The sequence below is a fragment of the Syngnathoides biaculeatus genome, chromosome 23, assembly GCF_019802595.1.
Source record: "Syngnathoides biaculeatus isolate LvHL_M chromosome 23, ASM1980259v1, whole genome shotgun sequence".
NCBI classification, from domain to species: Eukaryota; Metazoa; Chordata; class Actinopteri; order Syngnathiformes; family Syngnathidae; genus Syngnathoides; species Syngnathoides biaculeatus.
Window position 1 is genome coordinate 3442105 of NC_084662.1, and position 26213 is coordinate 3468317.

General features: G+C 41.7%; 2 protein-coding genes across 15 annotated transcripts in view; both read left to right on the forward strand.

The window, feature by feature from the left end:
- ephx1 (epoxide hydrolase 1, microsomal (xenobiotic)) overlaps window positions 1-1743 on the forward strand; it is a 42510-nt gene extending 40767 nt beyond the window's left edge. For all 13 annotated transcript variants that reach the window (XM_061811627.1, XM_061811616.1, XM_061811624.1 and 10 more), the window contains one exon: window positions 202-1743. In XM_061811627.1, coding sequence (XP_061667611.1) covers window positions 202-412 — 211 coding nt within the window. In that variant the 3' untranslated portion in view covers window positions 413-1743. The remainder of the gene's footprint in view (window positions 1-201) is intronic.
- A 3556-nt stretch (window positions 1744-5299) lies between these two features.
- On the forward strand, window positions 5300-11149 carry LOC133496542 (transcription factor 23-like). Of its 2 annotated transcripts, XM_061812248.1 has the most exons (5): window positions 5300-5975; window positions 6702-6833; window positions 7658-7822; window positions 8255-8360; window positions 8492-11149. In XM_061812248.1, coding segments are annotated over exons 1-5 (624 nt in total). In that variant the 5' UTR covers window positions 5300-5756; the 3' UTR covers window positions 8494-11149. The 2 variants fall into 2 exon arrangements, with proteins under 2 accessions (XP_061668232.1, XP_061668231.1); XM_061812247.1 differs by having other exon boundaries at window positions 5302-5975; window positions 8255-11149.
- The last annotated feature ends 15064 nt before the right edge of the window (window positions 11150-26213 follow it).

Consider the following 26213-nt stretch of genomic DNA (forward strand, 5'->3'; position numbering starts at 1 on the left):
TACAACTAACAGTGTTTGAACTACACTGTTACTGTGATGAAAACTGTTGAAATATTACCGGTAATAGGAAATGGTTAATCTTTTGTCAATGATTTCCAGGTCCTGAAATCTTTCATTGTTTGAGGAAATACGGTAACGCATATCGTTGCTTGTCCTTTGTGAATACAAATGCCGGTCTAACTGTTGACATACTCTTCCCAGGATACCGGTGTCTGTACCCACTGGGTTTGCATGTTTCCCCAACGAGCTGATGCATACCCCAAAGCTGTGGGTCCAACAGAAATTCCATAACCTCCTCACCTACACACACATGACTCGGGGGGGTCATTTTGCAGCCATGGAAGAGCCCCAGCTGATGGTTGAGGACATTAACAACTTCATCAAGAAGGTGGAGAAGATGAAAGCACAGTAGCGATGACTCGATGATGTCAATGTGGATTTTGTTTTATTTTTATTCCTTGATAAACCACCACAATGCTTTTGAAATACACAATATTTGTTACTTCTCAAGTGTCATTTATGTTTCACAAAAATATGGGATGACCATTTCGGTGGTACCGACATTTAATGTATCTTTTTTTCCCCCAGACATTTCATATTGTGAACCTTCTTCCTAAAGGTTTTAATCATGTTGATTACTTCAAAACTATTATGGCGCTGTAAAAAGGCATGTTCATAAAACCTTTGTCGATGTCCTGACCTTTGAATAACTGTATCTATAAACAATTCCATTGATTGTCATCCTTTCAACAATGATTCAAATAATTGAGACATCATTGCTCGTGTCGTACCTTGTTTGCCTTCAAGATTTCGTTTGGTTCACTTTGGTATGCATTGTCTTGAATACAATGAAATCCTGTTTTCCTGTTCTTTCGATATCAATTGAAGACTAGCTTGACTTGGTCTGAATGTGAGTTTCAATTTTTGGTTGTGTTTATGAGCTCTGCGAGTGAGGATGGATGACTTTTGGCTGTACGCTGCCTCTCGCCAAAGCTCATGTAGTCGCAGTGCACCCATGATGAGGACTAAGAATGGAAAACTGGTTCCTTTTGACAACGAGTTTCTAGGAATAATTTTTTTTTTTGTTTAAAATTGTAATACATTAAAAATGTTACTTTTTTAGAAAATTCAATGATATGCTACAATTTTAGTTACATTTGAAAAATAGCTGAGAGAGGTCTGATTTCCCCTTATCTGAGTTGTCATATGAACCACTGTCGACCCTATTGTGCAAATTTGTCTTTTGGTCAACATGGTATGGTGTAGTGGTTTTCCACATGCTGCACACATGTAATTCAAAAAACATTTTTTTTTCATGTCTACTATTGATTCCAAAATAATGTTCTGTAGTTTCAATCCATTTTTGAGAGGAAAGGTCCAAGGGTCCTATTGATTCATTCAAAAGTAATCAAAATTTCATCGAATGTCATTCATTATATTACTTTGAGAAAGTAATGGAAATAGTTACACCACTATTGAATTTGCATCATAGTAACATGTATTTGTAACCAACTACATTTCCAAAATAATCTTCTTAAAACTGCTTGTAAGGAATGTAACAACTGTATTTTACTGCTTTTACTTGCTGTACAGCTTTTTGGTTTCTTGATATAGTTGGAAAAGGAAGTCATCTTTTCTTTTTTTTTCCTTTCCCATATAATATTACAGATTATGAACACATACTGGATATGCTGTGTCTTCTACCCAAAGTTGAAGATATTAAATATTTAAAGCAAACAAATACATTTGTATTTTTTTTTCATTCCCTCACCCAATGAGAATCTCTGAATAATAGGTTTGATAATGGAATGGTAATTGTTACATTTGTATAATTTCGCATTCCTACACCTGACCCAACGTCGCATGGACAATGGGTGGATGGCTGTTTAGCTATCATTTTTGCACTCATCTCACTGTATCGCGTTTATCTTCACTGAATTCATTTGTGAGCAACATGCTGTCTCACTGCTTTGTCATACTAGATCTATAACCGAAGCGTCTGCTTGGTGGAATTGGGACTCTGATCAGGGTTTTTTTTTTTTTTTATCTAAACCACATAGTCGCCAACCTAACTGAACTGTCCCGCTTTGTCTAAATGAGCCTGGTATGTGTAAAATTACAAAAATGTATATACTGTGTATTTTGGGGGCGCGGTGGCTCAGCTGGAAAGCGTTGGTCTGACAGTTACGAGGTCCGCGGTCCAATTCCGCACCTGCCTGTGTGGAATTTGTATGTTCTCCCCATGCCTGTGTGGGTTTTCTCTGTGCACTCTGGTTTTCCTCTCACATCCCAATAACATGCAACATTGATTGAACACTCTAAATTTCCCATTAGTGTGATTGTGAGTGCAGCTGTTTGTCTCTATGTGCCCTGGGATTGGCTGGCAACCAGTTCAGGGTGTAGCCTGCCTCCTGGCCATTGACAGCTGGGATAGGCTCCAGTACTCCCTGTGACCCTTGTGAGGATAAGTGGCTGAGAAAATGGATGGATGGATATCTTTTTTTTTTTTTTTTGTGCAGTTGTTGTAACAACCCCCCATGACTAAAGTGTATGTGAAAGCATTTAAAGAGTTTGAAAGTGAGAAGGTCCAGTGTGTGTTTACTCTCCCCTCCTGCTGGTGTTTATGGTTCCTACCTTCCTCTGAGCCTCCCATCAGCCTTGTGGGCCAGCAGCTGCAGATGGAAGGTCAGCGGGCACTCGGTGCTCTGGTGTTGACAGGCATTCCACCGACTGATATCGCACCAGCCCATTTGGTCACATATATGATACACTTTTCAATGTCGACAAAAACATATGTTTTGTCACAGATTAAGACGTCGAACTGTGTTGATTTTCTTCTTTTTTTAATTGTAATTTTGTAGAATCAAGCCCCTTGCTCCTCATTTCAAGAAGTTAACACATTTTTGATCATTTCCTGCAATCCATACCTGTCTTTTTCTTGGTTCTGGTTAGTATGTTCAACATTAAAAGTTGCACATTCACATCCAAAATAGTGGCAATCAAATAGTAACCAGTATTTACTGTACTATTTACTTTGAAGTGATGTGAATGTTTAATCAAAACAACTAATAAAAATATTTGTCACTTTGTTTTGTACTGATTTTTTTTCATACGGCTCCAGTTAACCTGAGGAAAAAGGTTAGAAAATGGATAGATAAACCCTTAAATCTATTATTGGTTCTGGTTAGTATGTTCAGCATTAAAAGTTGCACTTTCACATCCAAAATACTGGCAATCAAATAGTAACCAGTATTTACTGTACTATTTACTTTGAAGTGATGTGAATGTTTAATCAAAAGAACTAATAAAAATATTTGTCACTTTGTTTTGTACTGATTTATTTTTTCATACGGCTCCAGTTAACCTGAGGAAAAAGGTTAGAAAATGGATAGATGGACCCTTAAATCTATTATTGGAGGACACTTTCTTTACCCTTGAAATTTCAAATCATACATGCACAAAATACAGAAACATGTACTTGTCTAAATTATAGCGGGATTAAAAGGAACTCCTAAATATTTAAACTATCAAATACAGTTAACTGTTGAGCACCCCAACTTGTATATCAAATATAGAATAAGATTTAAATAATTTTTTTATGTGACTTTTTTGTCTTCCTAGGAGCTTTAATAAAACATTTTCTTTCATCAGTAGTAATTAAGCTCTTATGTCTCACAATATGTACATGTGATGCAACCCTCTTGCCAAACCTTTTTAGCTATTTAGAGGAAGGGAAAAAAGTGAGTTAACAGTAACTGGATCTAATCACCCCGACCATGTGTAGACCTGAAGTTTGTATTTTTCTTTTTTCTCCAATGTTTTCAGTTTTAATCAAGGGGTCACAAAAACCAGATCACCCTTGTTACTCGTAATAGCAGAAAATCCATAAATTTTCTTAGCCGCTCATCCTCAGGAGGGTCACGAGAAGTGCCGGAGCCTAACTCGGCTATCATCAGGCAGGAGGTGGGGTACACCCAGAACTGGTTGTCAGCCAATCGCAGGGCACATTGAGACAAACACTCACGCTTACACCTAGGGGCAATTTAGAGTGTCCAATTAATGTTGCATGTTTTTGGGATGTGGGAGGAAACCGGAGTGCCTGGAGATAACCCACGCAGACAAAAGGAGAAGATGCAAACTCCACGAAGGTGGGGCTGGGATTGAACCCCGGTCCTCAGAAATGTGAGGGAAACGCAGGGTTGCATCACATGTACATACTGATGAAACAATGTTTTGAGAGCTCCAAGGAAGACAACAAAGTCATATTAAAAATTGATGTAAATGTTATTCTATATTTGACATATAAATTGGGTTGCTCAATAGTTAACTGTTGATAATTTCAGTATTTAGGAGTGCTTTTTAATCCAGCTAGTTGCAACTATAATTTAGACAAGTACTTGTGTCTGTATTTTGACCATGGATGATTTGAAATTTTAAAGGGGAAAGAAAATGTCCTCCAATAATGCATTTAAGCATCCATCGATCCATTTTGTAACCACTCCTCCCTAGTTTAACTGGAGCCTTATGAAAAAAATCAGCACAAAACAAAGTGACAAATATTTTATTAGTTCTTTTGATTAAAAATTCAGATCACTTCAAAGTAAATAGTACAGTAAATCCTGGTTAATGTTTGATTGCCACAATTTTGGATGTGAATGTGCAACTTTTAATGCTGAACATACTAACCTGTACCAAGACAAAAAAACAGGTGCCACGTAAGTGTGCTTGTGAGTGTGACTGTTGTCTGTCTCATGTGCCCATGTATCAAGCCTCCTGCCTGATGACAGCTGGGATAGGCTCCAGCACTCCCGCGACCCTCGTGGGGATAAGAGGCTCAGATAATGGATGGATAATTCTTTAATTACAAGTAATTATTATTATTGGAATGATAACAACTGCCAATACTTCAAACACTCATATTTGTAAAATCTATTGATTCAGTCAGGTAAATTTTTACCATTATTGATCAAATTATGAAAATAATGCATGGGCATGATTGGGGTTGTAGTCAGCAGTGGTATAATGCATTACATCATCCTGAGAGATACCGTATTTCTTTTATTTTGCTTAGCTCGCATGCTTGTTTCATCCAACTCTGTCGAAGCTTTATTTGTAGGTCCTACAGAGGCCCAAGAGAAGGACCAGAATACCAGATGTGTTCAACCTCTTCTTGGTCATCATAGTCAATGTCGCACTGCCCCTGAGTCTCTCTGTCCCACCCTAGTCCAGCTGCTAACACATTTTTGGAGTTTCCCAAGCCCCGCAAAGTGCCCTGGCTCAGGACACCCTTCTAGTCCTGTACTCCCCCTGGCCTTACTGCCTGCCCGCATGCTCCTCTTGGCAGCCAAACAAGCAGGGAGGATCAGGACGACCGGGCGGCCAAGATAAGGACCACATGAAGTTCCCCACATTACCTCACTTGATAAGGGAACGAGCGAGACAGAGCAGAACAGGGGGTGGAGGAATGCTTTGGATGGATGCTGATACACTGAGAACCTCGCTTGTGGACTTTTCAGTACTTCTTGTTCGTGACAGAGCCGCAGATAGAGAGACAGTGGGGGACCGAATTGGAGGAATGATTTGGATGGATGCTGATGTGCTTGGGTCTTTGCTTGTGGACTTTTCTCCATGTACTCCATCTCAATACTGACAATTCTTGAGATCAGATGAATAAATATTTGAAATCCTGACAGAGTACTTCCTTGACAAACCCATTGTGGCATTAGTATCAAATTGTGTCCACTAAATGGGCGTAGATGGAGCGGTTGGAGCTGGTGAAGCCTCAGGACAGTCTGCGCTCATCTCCTTCTTTCCCAGCGCTCATGGCAGGAAATCCTTTGGAGAGTCTCATGTCGGTGACCGCGAGCCACCAACAGGCAGTACCTGAGACCCAGCGAGCTTCCACGAGGACAGACTCAGCATGGCCACAGAGACACGGGCACAGCGTTCGCAGGAACCGGGAGTTGTGTTATCTGGTGAGTACACAATGATTACATTTACCTTTTGGGTCATTGCCATACTGCAGTAATTTATATATCTGTATTGAAGAATTGTGTATGGTTCTCTACTGGTGAACTTTTGTTTTTCTATATTTCCACACAGACATGTTTAGGATCTTTGCAATTAATTCAGAGTTAGATAAAAGATGTTTAGTTTGAAATGACTGAATTGAGTTATTCATTCAACAACAACTATCTACCTACCTACTAAGGCCTGACCGATTATACGGACGATATCCGCCCTTTTCTAATCACAAAAATTGGTAATTCTTTTTTTTTTCTTTTTACAGACAAAAACAACATGACAATTCTCAGATTTTTGCAGATTGTTCCCTCTTTGTGAAGTTAAACAAATCCTAATGTGAAAAGTCAAATGTTCTGCTTGTAATTCATATCTGTATTGTTGTGAGTGTTAAGGGACTCAAAATGTTATTTTATTCCTTTTAAATTAATAAATTAATGATCGTGTCGATATCTGTCCTGCGACTGACTGGTGACCAGTTCAGGGTGTAGTCCGCCTTTCGCCCGAAGCCAGCTGGGATAGGCTCCAGCTTTCCCACAACAATTGTGAGGATAAGCAGCTTGAAGAATGACATGACAATTAATGTGAAATTGAAATTGGCCTCTACTACCTTCCCTTCCTAGTTCTAGTGTCCCTCACACTTCCATATCCAATCAGATTGATTTTCAGGCCCCTTTCAGGTGCCCTCTGCTTCCAACATGAATGTTCAAACGCTCTCCATCAGCACGCCACGGAGTCATCACTCCCCGGAAAATGCGGCCCGTGAGAGAAGCCGTGTACGCAACCTGCGTCAAGCCTTCCACAGCCTGCAGGTACGTTTGGAATATTTTCATTGTCAGTTTATCAGAAAAAAATAAACAACAACAATGGTGGAAAGCTCTTTTTGAAAAGTTACCGGGGGTTTTTCTTCTCAGTGAATAAAAGAATTGTTTATTTTTTTTAATTAAGGATGAAAAATCACTTGTGGTTGAATTTGGGTAGTTTGTTTTTTGTACTTTTAAGAACATTTAAGTGTGTATGAACATAAATCTCACTTAGCCTCCTCTGTGTTTCACAGGTGTTTTTTGTTTTTTTTTGTATGCTGCAGTTGTACATAAATATATTCTGAAGTGGCCTTCAATCAGTTCTCCTCTAAACCCTGTTTCAAATCTATGAAGGGACAAGTGAGATTTAATATTTTGACAGCTTTTCTCACAAAGAGTGAAAATACCTGGTGTCGTCGAGAGCTACAGAAGTCATCTGATTGTGCAAAATATGGGCTGAGCTTTCTTTTCAGGTCCATTTAATCTGTTGAAAAAAAACTTTGACCCCAAAAAAATATATATATATATGACACCTAATCTGAGGAGTTCATTTTCAGTAAATCAACAAATGTGAAAGTACATTTTTGTCAGTTCGAACTCTGGACCAATTGCTGTATTCGTGCTGGGGCAAATATTCCAAATTGTTGAGGTGCTACTGAGCGAGCAGCAAGCAAGTCAGATAACAATAACTTGCATTTATATTGTACTTTTCAAGGGCCACCTATCGGGAGTAGTGGCTAATGCAAATACATGTGTGGTGTGAAATATAAATATGAATACTGTAATAACACCCGTACATACGTACTGTATTCATGGAGAATTTCTTGGCCCAGGCTGCTCTGCCTTCAGTCCCTCGTGACACCAAGTTGTCCAAACTGGATGTTCTGGTTCTGGCAACCAACTACATAGCTTACCTGACGCAGACCTTGGACCAGGGAAGATCTCTGTCCGAGCACACCTTGACACCAAGAGCAGGTGGATACCTACACCCAGTGAAGGTAAAGTCTAACCGTGCTTGAACCTGGACATGTTGCCTCTGTTGGAATTAATTTTGGTTGGTGGTGGGGGTTGCCCAACCCTGAAAACACGGGCTTACTGAATTCAAAATCAATTATATACAGTACGTATTTTCACTGGTCACAGTCAGGAGTGGTCCCTATTCAATACTGTATTCTGTACTTCCACAAATGTGCAGCCCAAATTTGTCTGTGCACACACCGAAAGTGTCTGTTTCCTGACAAATTTGAGCTGTAAATGAGTGCTTCCAAAATGTTTTAATCTCATATCAATTACTGAGACAACATAATTTTACATAATATTACAACTCTCATAATCGCATAATATGATATTGACTGTAAACCTGCTGTTGTATATAGATTTCACGAGATGATTTGGGACAAAGCGGTAATAAAATGGTTCTCTTTTCCTAGAAATGGCCTATGCGCTCCTTGCTCTACTGTGGCAGTGTTGGGGAAGTGCTGTCGGGGGTTCCAGCCAATCAGAGGCCTCCGTCTGGACAGGACACAGGAAACGAGTGTTAGCACATTACAGGACACGCAGAATATCAAATGTCCTGCTCTTTAGTAGACCTTTCCTTAAACTTTGTGGCAAAGGTCATCGGGTCAGGGGAGATGAAAAGGTGGTTTGTTTGTTTTTTTCAAACATAGGAACATGAATTTGACTCCACTCCTCCTGACCGACGTCATCGCGGGATGGCATGTTCTGCTGACGTGTCAAGCATGAAACTATTATTTTCTCAAGATGTACTATAAAAGCCAGCATGGTGAATGACTGGTCACCACATCCGCCTCACAGTTACGCTGACCGGGCTTCAAATCCCAGCCCCCGCCTGTGTGGGGTTTGCATATCCTCCTCGTGCCTGCATGGGTTTTCTCCGGGAACTCCGGTTTCCTCCCACATCCTAAAAACATCCATGGTAGGTTGAATGAAGATTGAACATCAGTAATGTAGCCGTGAATGTTGAAAAAGTGTGAAAAGTTGTTTGTGTCTATGTGCTCTGCGATTGGCTGCGATCACTTCAGGTTGTATACTGCCCCTCACCTGACCATAGCTGAGATAGGCTTCAGCACGCCCGTGACCCTTGTGAGGATGAGTGGTACAGAAAATGGATGGATGTACAATAAATAGCACTCCTTCAATACATGATGCTTGTACAGTACTATATTTACAGTACAATATTTGAATTAGGCTGTCATCAACAATGTAGAAATTCACTGCACACAGTAGTCTTTCTTGAATTTTTTTGTATGCATTTTATTTTCTCATAAATAATATTATGATGTTATGCAGCTTATCATCCTAAATTATGTTTTGTGGTTCAAGACCAACTTATTCACCATTCATCGCTTCTTCTCCGTTGGTGTTTTCATTTCTATTGTTTTGTTTCTGTATTCTCAAGCGGCGAGTTGGTAAAATTCAATGGTGACCCGTTGTTTTAAATACTGCTACTGTGAAGTAGTATGAGTAACATCCTTTTGTAAAGGTTGGTGAGGAGTAATTTTTGCTCAATGTGGGTTTAAGATTACATCGAGGGGCCCCCGAAATATTATTGGAATTCAACCATTGTTTCTTTTAGGTTCTTCTAGGATGTCTCACCCCGATAGGAAACAGAAGGAAAGCTGTGAAAAGCAGAATCCCACTGTAAAACTTCACGTTTTAGAGCAGCCTTTTATTGCAGACAAAATAAAACACACCTGTGTATTCATCATGGTGTCTAATCAACATTTTGAAAAGCCAATGAGAAGTGCCCATTAACACAGATTTGTGGACAACACTGCATTTAAGAAAAATTGCCCCTTTATATACATACAGCAAGTTGAGTTCATCTCCTAAAAATAGTATTTTGAACATGATCGTGTCGATAGCTGTCCTGCGACCACCTTTATGAGAAAATGCATTTTGTCCATCAGGGGAAAAACCAAGGTCGGTAGATAGTGCTGACGGACTATCCCTGCAGCTTGCTGGAATAAATGAGCGGCAAAAAAACTCTTTCTTCGCCCTGGCCAGTAGAGCAGGTGCTGCAGCAAAAGTGCGCATTTATTCATCCAGTGCAAAAAGGGTTGGTGCATGAGCACTACTTGGTGTATATCTGTGCATGTGCATGTATTTTTCCATTGGTTTCTTTATAGTCTGTTTTGTCAGAATCATTTCCTCAATCTTGAAAATAGATTATAATATTTCTATTTTAATCATATAAAGAGCATTGAGTTACCTTGTGTATGAAATGCAGTATACAAATAAATGTGCTTTGCTATCCAATCCTCACTTCAGTAAGCTTTTAAAAAGTAATAGACAATGTAATTATATCATAACAATACAAAATTGACCTGGATGAATATTTCATCATAATGAATGATGAGAACACTTTACTTCACTAAAACTGATATAAAAATTCCCCTCTTTCAGATGTTTCACGGTTGTTACTTTTACAATTCACTGGTTGAAATATTTACCACAGGGTGTGTTTGTGTGTAAACATTGAGGGTGAAAATGTAGGAACACAACATTCATCTAAGCGCTCATCTCAGTACAGTCATGACTTATTTATTCATCATGTACTGTAGCAGAATATTATAAAAAAATGCATGCAAACCTGGACTCAGCTGAACATTTCTCAAGGCACAGAAATGGAAGACATATAAACATTGGCTCGATCTAAAGACAATATTACATACTCATCCAATGATCATGCAGTGGAAGGAGGCAGGACTTGTAAGTCGCTAAAGGCAAAACTGAAGGCAACCAGAGCCACGAAGCTAATGGAAGGTGTCTGACCAAGGTGGAAATGTGACAATCCTCCATGTCCATGGACTCCAAATCGAAAGGATTAGCATCCAAATATCAAATGATGATTTCATGATGGATTTATCTCGTGCAGTATTCTTAAAATTGATATAAATTTGCTTAATCCCCTTGAAATGGATGTACTGTATGTACATGATTGGTGACCGACATATTTTGTTGTGAAGCCTCCTGTATTAAACCTTAAAGTACACTGTTCATATTGTTTCCAAATCCATGATGTTGGTTTGCACATGTAAAGAAAGGAAATGTCTAAAACACTTCAAATACTTCTTCATTGGATTTTATGCTTCATGGTCCAAGTATTCTCAGCACACAACTTGGTGTGATTGCGAGTGTGACCCTTTTCTGTATATCTGATTAAGATGTACATTTTGTCACGCCATGTTATTTGAATAAATGTTGTTGATATATTACTGTACATCTCACAAATTCAGAGTAGTGCTGTGAGCAAAAGGAACAGTATAACCTATACGCCCTCTGCAACTGTTAATTTCCCTTTGTTCTTGTCACCTACAATTAAAAGTAAGTTTCTTTCGGCTTGTCCCTTTCGGGGTCGCCACAGCGTGTCATCTCAGATGAACAACCAGTTAAAATGTAATTACAGCACTGGTTGTCTGTCACCTGTGTTCTGCCGCAGTTTACAACAGCTAAGGCCTGAGGATCTACTCAGGTGTTGCAAAGTCAACTCAGCAGAGGCGAAACTGAGTTTAATTCAGTCATATGGCTGTCTCAAGAAATAATAATGTATAAATAAACATGTATAATTTAATTATAAACATCCATGCTTCATGACATTACTGAATAAATTAGTTTTTAGGTCTGCGTGTGAAATGCATTTGATCATTAAATGCAGTCGAGATGTGATATTCTTTTTGAAGGACACTGCCTGAAGATTGGAGTGACACGAACCAGTCCTGGCATTCTGGACAAACCTCTTTGAATGTCCTCAACAAACCATACTTATACTTAGTAAATAAAAAAAAATATATATGTAAAATTACCCCCCCCCAAAAAAATAATATACATATGTATATATATATATATATATATACTGAAGAAAATGAGTATTTGAACACCCTGCTATATTGCAAGTTCTCCCACTTAGAAATCGTGAGGGGTCTGAAATTTTCATTGTAGGTGCATGTCCACTGTGAGTGAGATAATCTAAAAAGAAAATCCAGAAATCACAATGTATGATTTTTTAAACTATTTTTTTGTGTGATACAGCTGTAAATAAGGATTTGAATACCTGAGAAAACCAATGTTAATATTTGGTACAGTCGCCTTTGTTTGCAATTACAGAGGTCAAACCTTTCCTGTAGTTGTTCACCAGGTTTGCAGACACTGAAGGAGGAATTTTGGCCCACTCCTCCACGCAGATCTTCTGTATCAGACAGGTTTCTGGTCTGTTGTTGAGAAACACGGAGTTTCAGCTCCCTCCATAGATTTTTCATTGGGTTTAGGTCTGGAGACCGGCTAGGCCATGCCAGAACCTTGATATGCTTCTTACAGGGCCACTCCTTGGTTTTCCTGGCTGTGTGTTTCGGGCCATTGTCATGTTGAAAACCCAGCCACGACCTATTTTCAATGCTCTGACTGAGGGAAAGAGGTTGTTCCCCAAAATCTCACAATACATGGCTGTGGTCAACCTCTCGTTAATACAATGCAGTCGTCCTGTCCCATGTGCAGAAAAACACCTCCAAAGCATGATCCTACCACCTCCATCACAGTAGGGATGGTGTTCTTGGGATGGAACTCATCATTCGTCTTCCTCCAAACATGGTTAGTGGCATTATGACCAAAAAGTTCCATTTTGGTCTCATCTGCCACAAAACTTTCTCCCATGACCCCTCTGTATCATCCAAATAGTCAGGGGAAAACTTAAGACGGGCCTTGACATGTGCTGGTTCAAGCAGGGGAACCTTCCGTGCCATCCATGATTTCAAACCATGACGTCTCAGTTTATTAACAACAGTCACCTTGGAAATGGTGGTCCCAGCTCTTTTCAGGTCATTGACCAAGTCCTGTTGTGTAGTCCTGGGCTGATTCTTCACCTTTCTAAGGATAATTGAGACACTGCAAGGTGATATCTTGCATAGGCCTCCACTCTGATTGATATTGACCATGTTTAGCATTTTCAAATGATTGCTCTGACAGTGGACCTTTTTTCACCAAGCTGCTTGGTAATTTCTCTGTAGCCCTTTCCAGCCTTGCGAAGTTGTACAATTTTCTCTCTGGTGTCTTTGGACAGCTCTTTGGTCTTGGCCATGTTACAGGTTTGAGTCTTACTGATTGTATGGGATGGACAGGTGTCTTTATGCAGCTAACGACCTCACACAGGTGCATCTGTTTCAGGATAATACATGGAGTAGAGGTGGACTTTTAAAGGTGGACTAACAGGTCTTTGAGGGTCAGAAATCTAGCTGAATGACAGGTTTTCAAAAACTTATTTGCAGCTGTATCACATAAATAAATCGTTAAAAAAAATCATACATTGTGATTTCTGTATTTTTTTGTTTAGATTATTTGTCTCACAGTGGACATGCACCTACGATGAAAATTACAGATCCCTCCATGATTTCTAAGTGGGAGAACTTGCAATATAGCAGGGTGTTCAAATACTTATTTTCTTCACTTTATATATATATATATATATTTCTTGTTATGAATATACAATCCAAGAACAAGTGTTGTATGAACTGGAAGGACACACAAGAAGGAAGCATACATTTTCCAGGAACACCCTGCATGGCCCCAGTCATACACTGGTGGGCGCGTGGGTGAATGTGGGGCTTTGTAAAGCGCTTTAAGTGCAGTCTATTTAACAGTTGAGGGTTGGGTATTGTTTAAATTTTAATCAATTCTCTTTGAAGGCTGCAGCATTAATTAAATGAACATCTGACTCAGCATTTTTTTAAAACCAATATAAAACCTATGACACAAAACAATTTGTGTGGAACTAACCCAAGTGACATATAAATCGTACATAATTGTTTCAACCATAGCACTGCTAAAATAGTTATTTGTGACTCTTTTATCATCTCAAATGGTAGAAATCAATATCTTAACTTAACTTCCTGTTTTAAGCATGTAACCTTTTAGTTTCAAAAGTACGCAATGGAACTCACCATTTTGGCATGAAAAATAACTTCACGCAGTACTGGTATAGACAAAAGTAAAACGAGACGTAAGAGTAGTAGAATAATGGATGGAACTAAATGCTCTGTGAAGTATTGATTCCTTTACCTACCCACTGTTGAGACACAGCCTATCAGTGTGGTGTCGTTCAAATACTTAAAGTGTATGGAATGTCTAATTACAAATGCAAAGTATCTTATCGAGACAAAAATATATGTTCAACTGTACCATATAATGCATAACCTTTTCAATGTTTTTACCGAAAAATACAAGTGTTTATGAATTAAAGTCAGCAAACTTTGACCTGTTTTCCCATGTCTGAAAAACTCGTGTGGCTGACCTCTGACGTCACTGCAGGTAAACACATCGTACTGCAGATAGTTTCTCATACAAGCACAGGCAGATCCATCGCGCTGTACAACGAACGGCCAGGTGGTTGAGTACCTATTTAGTATTACATAGTGTTTGCATAATTTTAAAACAAGACCAAAAACTTCGTCTATACATTCAGGATATCGAAGCCTTTACTATTTATCAGTTTATGACTGACTAAACCAAACGAGAACTTCACAAATGCTTACCAGTCTTTGTTTCCAACACGAGGGATATCCTGCTCCATCTGTCTGACAGTTTGTTTTTTAGGGCCAGCCATTTCGTTTGCATTCGAGCGTGTCTGCTGTCTAACTGGCTCAAATTGATAACCTTTAACGCCTTTACAAAGCTCGTATTTTTCACCGGACCCTTCAGAATAGTGTTTATTGCTCGAAATTTCGGAAAATTCATCGTCGTTCCTACGATGTATTCCAATGCTTGCCATTGTTGTCACTGGTTCTGACGTCACGTTCCTACTCAGCTGTTTCCATTTCGTTTCCTTCTTTTACCGGCGAATCCACCAGTGTGTGATCATTTTTTACCGATAATCGATCATTTCAGATTTTAATTCAAACTGGTATGGATCCAAGCTGGGGTTATGAAGGTCATGATATGACTCCTAACCAGTTTTTTGAAATATTTTATCACACAGGCATGAGAGCTATTGGCTGGTAGTTGTTGTAGTATCTTGAGTAGGGGGATGACAGTAGAGATCTTCTGGCAGGATGGGACTGCAGACTGACAGTGACAGGTTGAAAATCCTGGTCATGATTCCAGCAAGCTGCTTTGCACAGTCTTTCAATACCCGCCCTGGGACGGCATCAGGGCCCACTGCTTTCCGTGGGTTGACCTCTTTCAGTGTGCATCTCAGCTCATGCACACCCACTATGAGGGAGGGACTCCTCATGGTCTCTGGTGGCAATGTAGCTGCTCCTGGTGGTTCAGTGTCAAAGCAAGCGAAGAAGATGTTAAGTTTCTCTGCCACTTCAGCATTGCCGTCACTAGCCCTGGTGATTGGTTTGTAATTGCCGTGTTATTGGACTGCCATCCATGCTTGCCTGCTGTTTTGCTGTCCAAATGGTCATTAATCCTCCTCTTAGAACCCACCTTGGATTTCCAAATGCCTCTCTTCAGGTTGGCACGAGCTATGTTGTAGTCTGGCGGCGATGTTTCTGTCCTTCAGCAGCTGTTTCACCTCTCTGGTCATCCAGGGTTTCTGGTTGGGTAGATGCGGATGCATTATCCTACTGTGACCAGGTCCAAGCAGTTCTTGATGTAATACAGAACAATGTCTGTAAATACATTCAGGTCCTCATCCTGAAAGATTTCCCACTCCGTGCTATTGAAACAGTCCTGGAACTGCTGGGAACCAGCATCTGACGTCGTCCTGATGGTCTTGGTGATGGTGGGCAAGGATTTTTGGAGGGATCTAAACGTAGGAAGTAATTGTCATGTGATATGGTCCGAAGTGGCCAAGTGTGTTGTCGTTTTGGACCTGTAGCCCAGCTTGATGTTACTGTAAGCCTTGCCCAGTGTGTTGGCTCCTCTCGTCACACACTTTACATGCTGGTGAAGTTTAGGAAGCACTGATTTTAACTCCATTTGATTGAAATTGCTAGCAATGATGTGCACAGCATCTGGATATTGAATTTGTTGCAGTCTAACATTGTTGTGAACGCAAACTAGGTCCAGAGCAGGCGGGATCCTTTCAGACCATCCACATCCTGGCCACCAGCTCTTCCAGCTCCTTCCGTTGGGAAAATGCTACAGATCAATGAAAGTAAAAAGTAGCAGGCATTCAAACATTTTTTCCCCCCTCTAGCAATTAAGTCATTAAATTCTTGATCAGTGAACCTACTATTTTTCTGCCTTGTGCCGTGTTAGTACACTCCTGCTGGTCCAATCAGTATTGGTATACACACACACACACACACACACACACACACACTTATTTATTTTAATATTTTGTAGACCACATGATTCGTCACTTTAAACTGCTCCCTTTGCACAATTGACATTGTTAACACACTTATCGATATAGATTTTATATCTAACATATCCTATAAGGAATAGTTCCTATAAACAGAAATGTCTCTTGTTCTTTGTTCTTGTTGCTATGTTGTTCCTTGTTCTTATTGTTGCACCAGGGCAACACCGACAGCCGGAGAAAAATGCCTTGTGTGTTTTACACACTTGGCTATTAAAGCTGATTCTAATTCTGATTGTGTAACAGTCCAAGGCCCGAGCTAGCATTAGCCTCCGGTGGAATGTAAACTATGTTTAGCATGACAGGTAAACTGTTGATGTTTCACAGTCAGATATTCCAGCTCTAGGGAACAGTAGCTAGCTACAGTGTTTGTGTTTCTCCACCAGGTGTTGATGATGTAAATACACAACCTTCCTACTTTGGTTTAAGCAGAGTCACTGGTCTTGTTGGGCTGTTGTTGTAAAGCATTGCTGAGTCCGGGATGGATGAATGTAACCAAGTTTCAGTGGTGAATAGGATGCATCACTCTCTTGTGAAGAAGTCTGAGTGCGCCTGGAATCTCAGCTCACTCATCTTGTTGGTGGGCTATGTAATATTTGCAAGGGAGAGCCTGGGAAATGGTTGGTTGTAAGGGCTGCTTCTGTAACCTAGCTGCCTGCTCGGCATCCCCAATTCTGCTTGCAATCCCTACACCACCTTCGCTTCCTCCCCATAGGGAATTTTATCCACGGAAAGCCGTAGTCCCTTGTTATGAACTCCGGTATGTTGTTGAAATACTCATCTTGCATGAAACTCCGATTCTAAGAATGTCATGTCTGCTGTTGGTGACAATAATTCAGCAAGAACCAGTTTGAATGAGCAGAACGTACCAAATAAATAATAATAAAAAAAAAACAAAGCTGCAGCATCTGCACATGCCATCATCTTTCTGATTTGCTTTCACCTCTCATTTACAGTTTTTAAAAAATGTTTGTGCGAATAATCCGCTAATATACACTTATTCATTTTCTGTTTTTGGCATGCGACATGAAACTGGAGGACCTGGAGAAAACCCACTATGGTACAGGGAGAACATGCAAACTCCACACAGGCAAGGCTGGATTCGAACCCAGGTCCTCAGAACTGTGAGACAGATGTGCTAACCAATCATTCACCATGCTGCCTCTCTGAACGACAAAGGATATGAAGTCACATTACCTATGTACTATGGAGTATTGATATTTAGCGCTTTCATCGAAGCTACTTGCTACATGGGGTAAATTTAATGGATTGTTCAAGCTAATAACTATGTAGCTAAAATGCAATTAGTTTGTTTGCTCGAATACAAGTTCTTTTTTTTTTCTTTTTTTATAATTACCTGTGGACAAGATATGCTTAAAATGGCAAAGTTGCTTGTACAAAGTGACCAAGGAAAGGCCAGCTGGTTACTTGCATGCACACCTGCGAGGGACATGGATGCAGCCAGAAGGGAGGGAGAGGTAGTAGGGAAGTGAGGCTACATTCAAATCTTGCAGGCACTTTCTGCACTATACACTGCACCCTGAAGCCAAAGACAATTAGACATTCAGTGAGTACTTGAGCTGGTATTGGTCTGGAAAAAAAAAAGTGACAGGGAATGTTGCTAATTTAGCTTTATTTTTCACAAATAAATGATGAGCTCATTTGTGTAAGATTCAAAAGTATTTTCTTGACACAAGGCATTTTTTCTTTTTGTACATTTTGAAGTATATTTATAAAAAATATTGTAGTTTACACACCACCGCAATAGATTTAAATAATCAATATTATTAAAGAAGTTTCACAAAAATATGCATCTTAACTTTAAACACCTGCACCCATTTTATTTAGCAGCTCCATTTGCATTGCTACAATTTATTTACAAATGTGACATAATAGTTAAGTAACCCATCCATCTATTTCCTGATCCGCTTATCCTCATAAGGGTCGCGGGAGTGGTGCAGCCTATCCCAGCTATCTTTAGACAGGAGGTGAGGTAAACCCTGAACAGGTTGCCAGCTAATCGCAGGGCACATGGAGACAGATAACGGCGACACTCGCAATCACACCTACAGGCAATTGTTGCCTGTTTGCATGTTTTTGGGATGTGGGAGGAAACCGGAGTGCCTGGAGACAACCCACATAGACACGGAGAGAACATGGAAACTCCATCGTTAAGTAACCATCTTTATTACGTTTAATTTTTCTGTCTTCAAAAAGTCATGAGTAGAAACCTGGACTTGGAGTCTACATATACGGGCTCTGGCTCAAGAATAGTAAAATACCTATTTAATTAAAACCTAGCTCATACAAAACCGTCTGGACATAATAGAATAGTTTTACATTGATATAAGTAATTTAAAGGGCCACTGTCAGGAAATGCATGATTTTTAGTATTTCATTAATGAAAAAAACGGCAGCCGACATGGACCCATGCAGTTTTTCACCACAAAAGATGATTTTGACGTATACAACTTTTTGTAACTCCCGCCATGAAAATCCTCTCGAGGGATTTGTTTTTAAGAAGAAGCAATAAATGACAAAGGACAGGACCGCCCTCAAGTGGACTCGTTTGTTTCCATTAGTTTTACCTCTGGGAAGGTAGCTCGTTGTTCCTTCGTGTTAGCCAAAATCCCTGCTCGTTGCATTGTTGGACATTGCTAGAACACTCGGGAGGATGGAATAACCCTTCATAAGTTTGCAAGAGACCCAGTTCGTCGTGAAAAATGGATTGGACGGGTTTTGAGGACAAGAGCTTTGTGGGTTCCAAATGACAGGTAAGGTGTGTATACAGCTACAAAAAAAAAAAAAAATAGTTTGAGGCGGACCACGTAATCGGTCTCTTTTAACGTAACAAAAGATCTGCGTACGAAGTGTGTCGGTGTGTGCGTCAGGCTGCTGCATCGCTTCACCAGAGAATGCTGCGTTTCGGGCTTGCGGACGGCGGCGGCTCTGAAGAACGCTGCCACAATGCCGCACTCAGCCACGTGCGACGACAAAGCCGTAAAGCGCCCCGGTCAACGGTGTTCTTCATCGCGTAGTGCGGCGGCTATGAACAACCCCCAAAAGCAGCATGGCTCAGCTCCATTATAAGTCACCACGGCTGAGGCGCCTCGTTTCCGGTCACGGTTTTGCTGAAGGCTGCACGTCGGGCTTGCGGATGGCGGCAGCTCTGAAGAACGCAGCCTACAATGCCTCACTCAGCCGCGTGCGACGATAATGCAGTAAAGCTCCCCGGCTCGACTGTGTTGTTCTTCACGTACTGCGGCAGCTATGAACATCCCCCTAAAGCAGCACGGCTCGGCTCTGTGATAAGCCACTTTGGCGGCGAAAATGAGCCACACCGGCCGGCTGCGATGAGCTGCGATGGCTCATTTCCACCTCGGAAGTGGATCGGACGGGGAGGCGATTTGGGTGTGATTGCATATCATCTGAATATGGCTCGAAACAATAGTGTAATATTGCCCCGGTAACTTCACCTGGTTCTCCTTTTTGAAAAGAGCTTCCATCTCAGAAGGTGCATGTTCATCTCCCATATTAGGGTGCACCGGGTGTTTTCATTGGCGAATGTGCGGGTGACGGCACGGACAGAGGATACAGCCAATATGGCGACAACTTGGATGTCGTAGAATGACACTTCTGCAACTTTGCGCATGGATGACGCGCTCTCCGCACACATTTATTTTTTCGTATAGACATTGAAGTGAATAATGTTATATGTATTTTTCATTACAATATCTGTTTTAGAATGTTTATAGGGATGACACTTGACCTTTAAATAAACCAATCACATTTTGATGCACTATTAAATGTGTTTCTTGCTTATGACTTCTAAAACATTTACTGATTTTGAGTGCTAAGTAAAGTAACCAATGGCACGGTTGACGACTGGTTAGCAAATTTACCATAGAGTTCTGGAGACACAGGTTCAAATCCAGGTTCACACATATGGAGTTTCTTCACATTCCTGCCCGATTTTCCTCCAGCTGCTCCAATTTACCCCCCACAACCCAAAAACCATGCATGGTAAGTTAATTGAAGAGTCTAAATTGCCCATAATTGTGAATGTGAGTATGAAGCAGTATGAAAAATGGATGAAAGTAATCTTTTGCTTTCAAAATAGAAATAATACTCATGTGAACTAGAAGGCCCTTTACACCTAAAAGAAGCACTCAAAAGAGAGAGCCTAGTCCCCTCTGTTCTCTGTCAAGATAACAGCCTATTTTCAATGAAACTAGAAAAAAAAAAGAAACTTAGTTGTGTCTGACATTCTTTACGGATGTACACTAATGATTTAGTACAGTGTGTGCTTTTATGATTAGACTTTACTTGCACAAATGGGAGCTGAGCATTGAAGTCCAAAGCAACTAATAAGTCATGTTGATATGTGAGCGGGGTGGACACGAACCTCTCTCACTCTCTCACTGTGGACCCGAGGCGGGACTGACTGAACTTATCTCCCCGGAACATGATGGGCTGCAATCCATGCACAACAGGCCAGCATTCAAGGCTACTTCCATAAATCTGCCGGGAAACGGGGGTGAGGGCTGGGGGACATCATTACCTATTTCCAAAATGTAGTGATGACAAATTTGGAGTGTCTGGAGTCTTGGCTACAATGGAGGAATCTGTGCACTTTTTGTCTTGCCAACAGTGTAAAAACTCCAAAATGTAAATTAGTGATCATAAATCCACCCACACGATTTTTTATACTGGTTATTCAATGCAGTGCCAAAAGCATCCACTCTGTGCAACCCACGTCCCAGCTGCAACCTCACAGAAGAGACAAAATGGCTTGATTTTTATAAATGCAGGTAAGAAAAAAAGCATACTTTTCTTTCAACTCCTTTGTACATCCTGCATTAGCAATCGACTTTTACCTTCATCACTGGCACAGTGATATTTTGCTCACTTGCTAGCTGGTGATCATGAGACAGTGTCTCACATGTTCATATATATATATATATATATATATATACACATATCCATTTTCTACCACTTCTCCGAGTCGGGTGGCGGGGAGAGTAGCTTCAGTGGGAAAACCTAGACTTAACTTCCCTCAGCCACTTCTTCCAACTCTTCCAGAGGGATCCTGAGGCGTTCCCAGGCCTGCCAAGAGACATAGTCTCTCCAGCGTGTCCTGGATTATCCTAGAGTCTCATTCCGGTGGGACACCTAACCAGGCAGGCGTCCGGGAGTTCATCTGAATCAGATGGCCCATCAGGCTCCTCTCAATCTGGAGGAGCAGCGGCTCGACACTGAGCCCCTCTCGAATGACCAAGCTTCTCACCCTCTCTCTAAGGAAGAGCCCTGTGGAGAAAACTAATTTCGGCCGCTTGTATCCTGGATCTTCTTCTTTTGGTCACGACCCACAGCTCATGCCCATAGGTGAGGGTAGGAACGTAGATCAACTGGTAAATTGAGAGCGTCGTTTGATTTAACTCCCTTTTTACCACAATGGAACAATACAAACTCCAGACATTGCACCAATCCATCTGTCGATCTCCCGTTCCATTCTTCCCTCACTCATGAACAACACCGCAAGATACTTGAACTCCTACACTTGGGGCAGGATCTCATCCCCGGCCCGGAGAGAGCACGCCACACTTTTCCAACTGAGGACCATGGTCTCAGATCTAGAGATGCTGATTCTCATCCCAGCCGCTTCAGACTCTGCTATGAACCACTCCAGTGAGAGCTGGAGATTACGGCTTGATGAAGCCAACAGAACCACATCATCTGCAAAGAGCAGAGATGCGATGATGAGGTCACCAAACCGGACACACTCTAGGCCTCGAGATTCAGTCCATAAAAACAAAACAAACATAAAACATAACAAAATCGGTGACAAAGGACAGCCTTGGCGGAGTCCAACTCTCACCGAAAAGGAGTCCGACTTATTGCCGGCAATGCGGACCAAACTCTGACAGCGGTTGTAGAGGGACCGAACAGGCCATATCAGGGGTTTCGGTACCCCATGCTTCCGAAGAACCCCCCACAAGGCTCCCCGAGGGACACAGTCGAAGGCCGACTCTTATTCCACAAAACACGTAGACTTGTTGGGCGAACTCCCATGCACCCTCGAGGATCCTGCCGAGAGTGTAGAGCTGGCCCATTTTTCCACGGCTACTCCTGAATCTGAAATTCGACTTCCCGACGGACCCTTCTCTCCAGCACCCATGAATAGACCTTACCAGGGAGGCTGAGGAGTGTGATCCCCCTATAGTTGGAACACACCCTCTGGTCACCCTTCTTAAAAAGTGGGACCACCACCCCAGTCTGCCAATCCAGAGGCACTCTCCCCGATGTCCACGCGATGTTGCAGAGGCGTGTCAACCAGGACAGCTATACAACATCCAGAGCCTGTAGGAACTCTGGGTGAATCTCATCCACCCCAAGGGCCCTGCCACCAAGGAGATTTTTAACCACCTCAGTGACCTCAAACCCAAAAATAGAAGAGCCCGCCTCAGAGCACTCAGACTCAGCTTCCTCATGGTGTTGGTGGAATTGAGGATTTTCTCCACCGACTCACAGCATCCCGAGGTGAAGTCAGCAGTGCCCCATCCCGACTATACATAGTGTTGACGGTGCACTGACTTCCCCCTCCTGAGACGCCGGCAGTGGACCAGAATTTACTCGAAGTAGTCTTGAAGTCGTTCTCCATGGCCTCAATGAACTACTCCCACGCCCGGGTTTTTGCCTCAGTAACCACTGAAGCTGCATTCCACTTGGCCAACTGGTACCTATCAGCTGCCTCAGGAGCCCCACAGGGCCAAAATGCCCGATAGGAGTCTTTCTTCAGGTTGACAGCATCCCTCACAACAGTCCACCAACGTGTTTGGGGGTTGCTGCCACGATAGGCACCAACCACCTTTTGGCCACAGCTTTGGTCGGCCGCCTCAGCAATGGAGGTGCAGAACATTGTCCCCCCCTTCCTCGGGCAAAGTTCTTCCTGAGGTGGGTGTCGAAATTCCTTCTGACAGGGAAATCTGCCAGCTGTTCCAAGCAGACCCTCACAATATGTTTGGGCCTGCGACGTTGGACCGGGATCTTCCCCCACCTTTGGAGCCAACTCACCACCAAGTGGTGATCAGTTGACAGCTCCACTTCTCTCCTCACCCGAATGTCCAAGACATGCTGTCGCAAGTAGGATGACACGACCACAAAGTCGATCATCGAACTGCGACCTAGGATGTCCTGGTGCCAGGTGCACATGTGGATACCTTTATGCCTGAACATGGTGTTCGTTATGGACAGTCCCTGATGAGAACAAAAGTCCAGTAACAGAACACCACTTGGGTTCTGATCGGGGGGAGGGTATTCTTCCCAATCACGCTCTTCCAGGTCTTACTGTCATTGCCCACATTTCGGGTTGCAAACAAGTAACTCCCATCCATATACAAATGCAGTCCATAAGTATTTAGGTTTACAACAATAGTTTACGATACAATGGTACCTTGAGATACAGGTAACTTGACTCATGAGTCTTTCGAGATAATAGCTGTCATTTGCATGAAGTTTTGCTTTGACTGGCGAGCACAAATTTGAAATACGAGCACTTGTGTGGCAATAAACTCAATTCAACTCCCTTCACAACAAGCACCACTTTAACAAATGGTACACATTTGATCACAACATTTACCGCTTTGCCTTAGGAAAGTCTGCTAATTTCATGGTAGTAATGACCAAATGAATGGCAGTGCTGTTGACATGCTAACAGTTAGCATTGAAAGCTGTGATTTTTGAATCCTTGAAGAAACGGACATTTGAATGCATATGTTGGAACAACACACAGACAGATCACATAACAATACTCGGGCATTTATTCTTCTATCCTCATTTAAAAAAAAAATCATTCACATCTTCTTTCAGCGGACATTCAAAATTAAAAAAGCAACAACTCAACTGTCGCTTGGTGGATTCTGCCTCACAAGGATAGTAACGCCCCACCAATGGATCCAAATGCGACATTACTATGAACTCTTGGCCGGCACAAGATACAGTGATGTCACCAAAGATCAATCAGCGCAACGTGGGTTTCATTTTTAAATCATGAATAACTGTGATAAAATGTGAGAAAAGCTTACTTACAAGTTGATTAGTCATGAGAAATCCAGCCAGATCAATTCTGTTAGGTCTTCAGTTCACAGAGGAACATTGGACACGTATGAAGCTTCTCTGTGCTTTCTGGTTCTGTGCCCTCTGTTCCAGAATTTGCCAAGACAGTTTTTCTTTCTTGATCTGCCATTCTGTTGGTCTTTAGGTGATTCTCAGTCTGCTTCTCTTCCTCCTGAATGCGTGGATGATTTGAATTCATATTTCATGTTTACTTGGGCATCCATCCATTTTCTGAGCCTCTTATCCTCACAAGAGTCACGGGAGAGCTAGTGCCTATCTCAGCTGTCATTGGGCAGGAGGCAGGGTACACCCTGAACTTGTCACCAACCAATTGCAGGGCACATACAGACAACAGTCACAATCACACCCAGGGGCAATTTAGAGTGTCCAATTAATGCATGTTTTTGGGATGTGGGAGGAAACCGGAAAACCCATGCAGGCACCGGGAGAACATGCAAACGCAACACAGGCAGGGGTGGGATTTGAACCCTTGTCATCAGAATTGCGAGGCCGATGCGCTAACCTGTTGCCATGTTTACTCTGGCACCAAAGAGAAAATATTGACGTCAAATACTGTACTCAAACAAGTTGATTTTGCAAAAGACAGGACCTTTGATTAATACTTCAGTACTTACTGGACTGACCACAAATGGGATCTAATAGCAAAAAACAGCCTTTCTTTCAAGCCCCTGCAAAAAAAGTAAAAACATTTTTTGTCCTGTTTGGTAGTTAGTTAAGTCAAGCAAAATGGCGGATCTGTGTGCCCTTTATGCCAGTTTTAGTGTGTCACAGTGGTGTTTTTAAGCTGCCATTGTGGTTTCTTTGCATTATACACGCAAACATAAATATTCAAAATTAGTCTATGACTCGAACAGAGCAAAGTTTTGAGAAGTGAGTGAGAAAAGAAGGTATAAGACAAAGAACAAATTGTAAACAAGATGAGGAAAAACAACTCATGATACATCTACAACAATGAAACATTAAATATGAGTGTTGCATGGTGTTGTAGTGCAAGGGGAAGACAGGACAAGATAAGACAGGACAAGCACAGAAGAAGAAGCATGGAGGACAAGGGTCATGAACCTGGCTCTTCAACTGAAGTGTGGTGGGATTGACTGTGAATTATAAAAGTCTAAAGAATGAAAGTATAAATGGGGGGGGGGGGGATAGACAACCAATTTGCGTATATTTGTTGCAATAAGCCCACACACCCAGTGACAAAGTCCCAGGGTGGTTGGCCTACTGCCACACATGGAAATGAATTCACACAGTTTTGCATACACGAAGACTGAGAGAAGTGTCCTGTAATTCCTGTGCCTTCAACACGGAGGTTGAGTACCCTCCTCAATTAATCAGGATGGAGTTCTGGAGTCCACCCAAAGGCACCCTGTCGGATAGGATACGTCCCACATCAATGGACCCAGAGAAGTCTACCGGCCCCACTGAGGTGCCATGACGACCGGCACTTGGAGGAGGCTTCAGGGACCCAGTGCCACCCCCACAGCTAACCCCCACCATTACCACCACCCCACAAACACATTCTACCTTCAGAAAGTCTGGCTCAGTCACTTTAGAGTGCTTCATTGTTGTGGCATGAAAAAAAAAAGACATGCAAGGACCCAGTGGGATATAATGTATTCAAGCCAAAGGGAGGTTTTAAGGTGATATGTTTATACTTTATTTATGATATGCCTAAAATGTGTGTAAGCATGAGAGGATCGCTAGGCGAAGCAGCATCCATTTTTCCAAGTCACAGCAATGCTATTTGATTGACACCTGAATTGAGCAGGACATGTTTGAGGTGGACTATCTCACAATGTTTGACAGCGGTGAGAGAAGCATCAGTAGCCATGATTTTGAAGCGCTATTCTAAATACATACTATACTTGTTTTTGTTTTATAAATTCAAAGATAACAAACCTGGCAATGAGTGAAAGACATTCATTTTGACT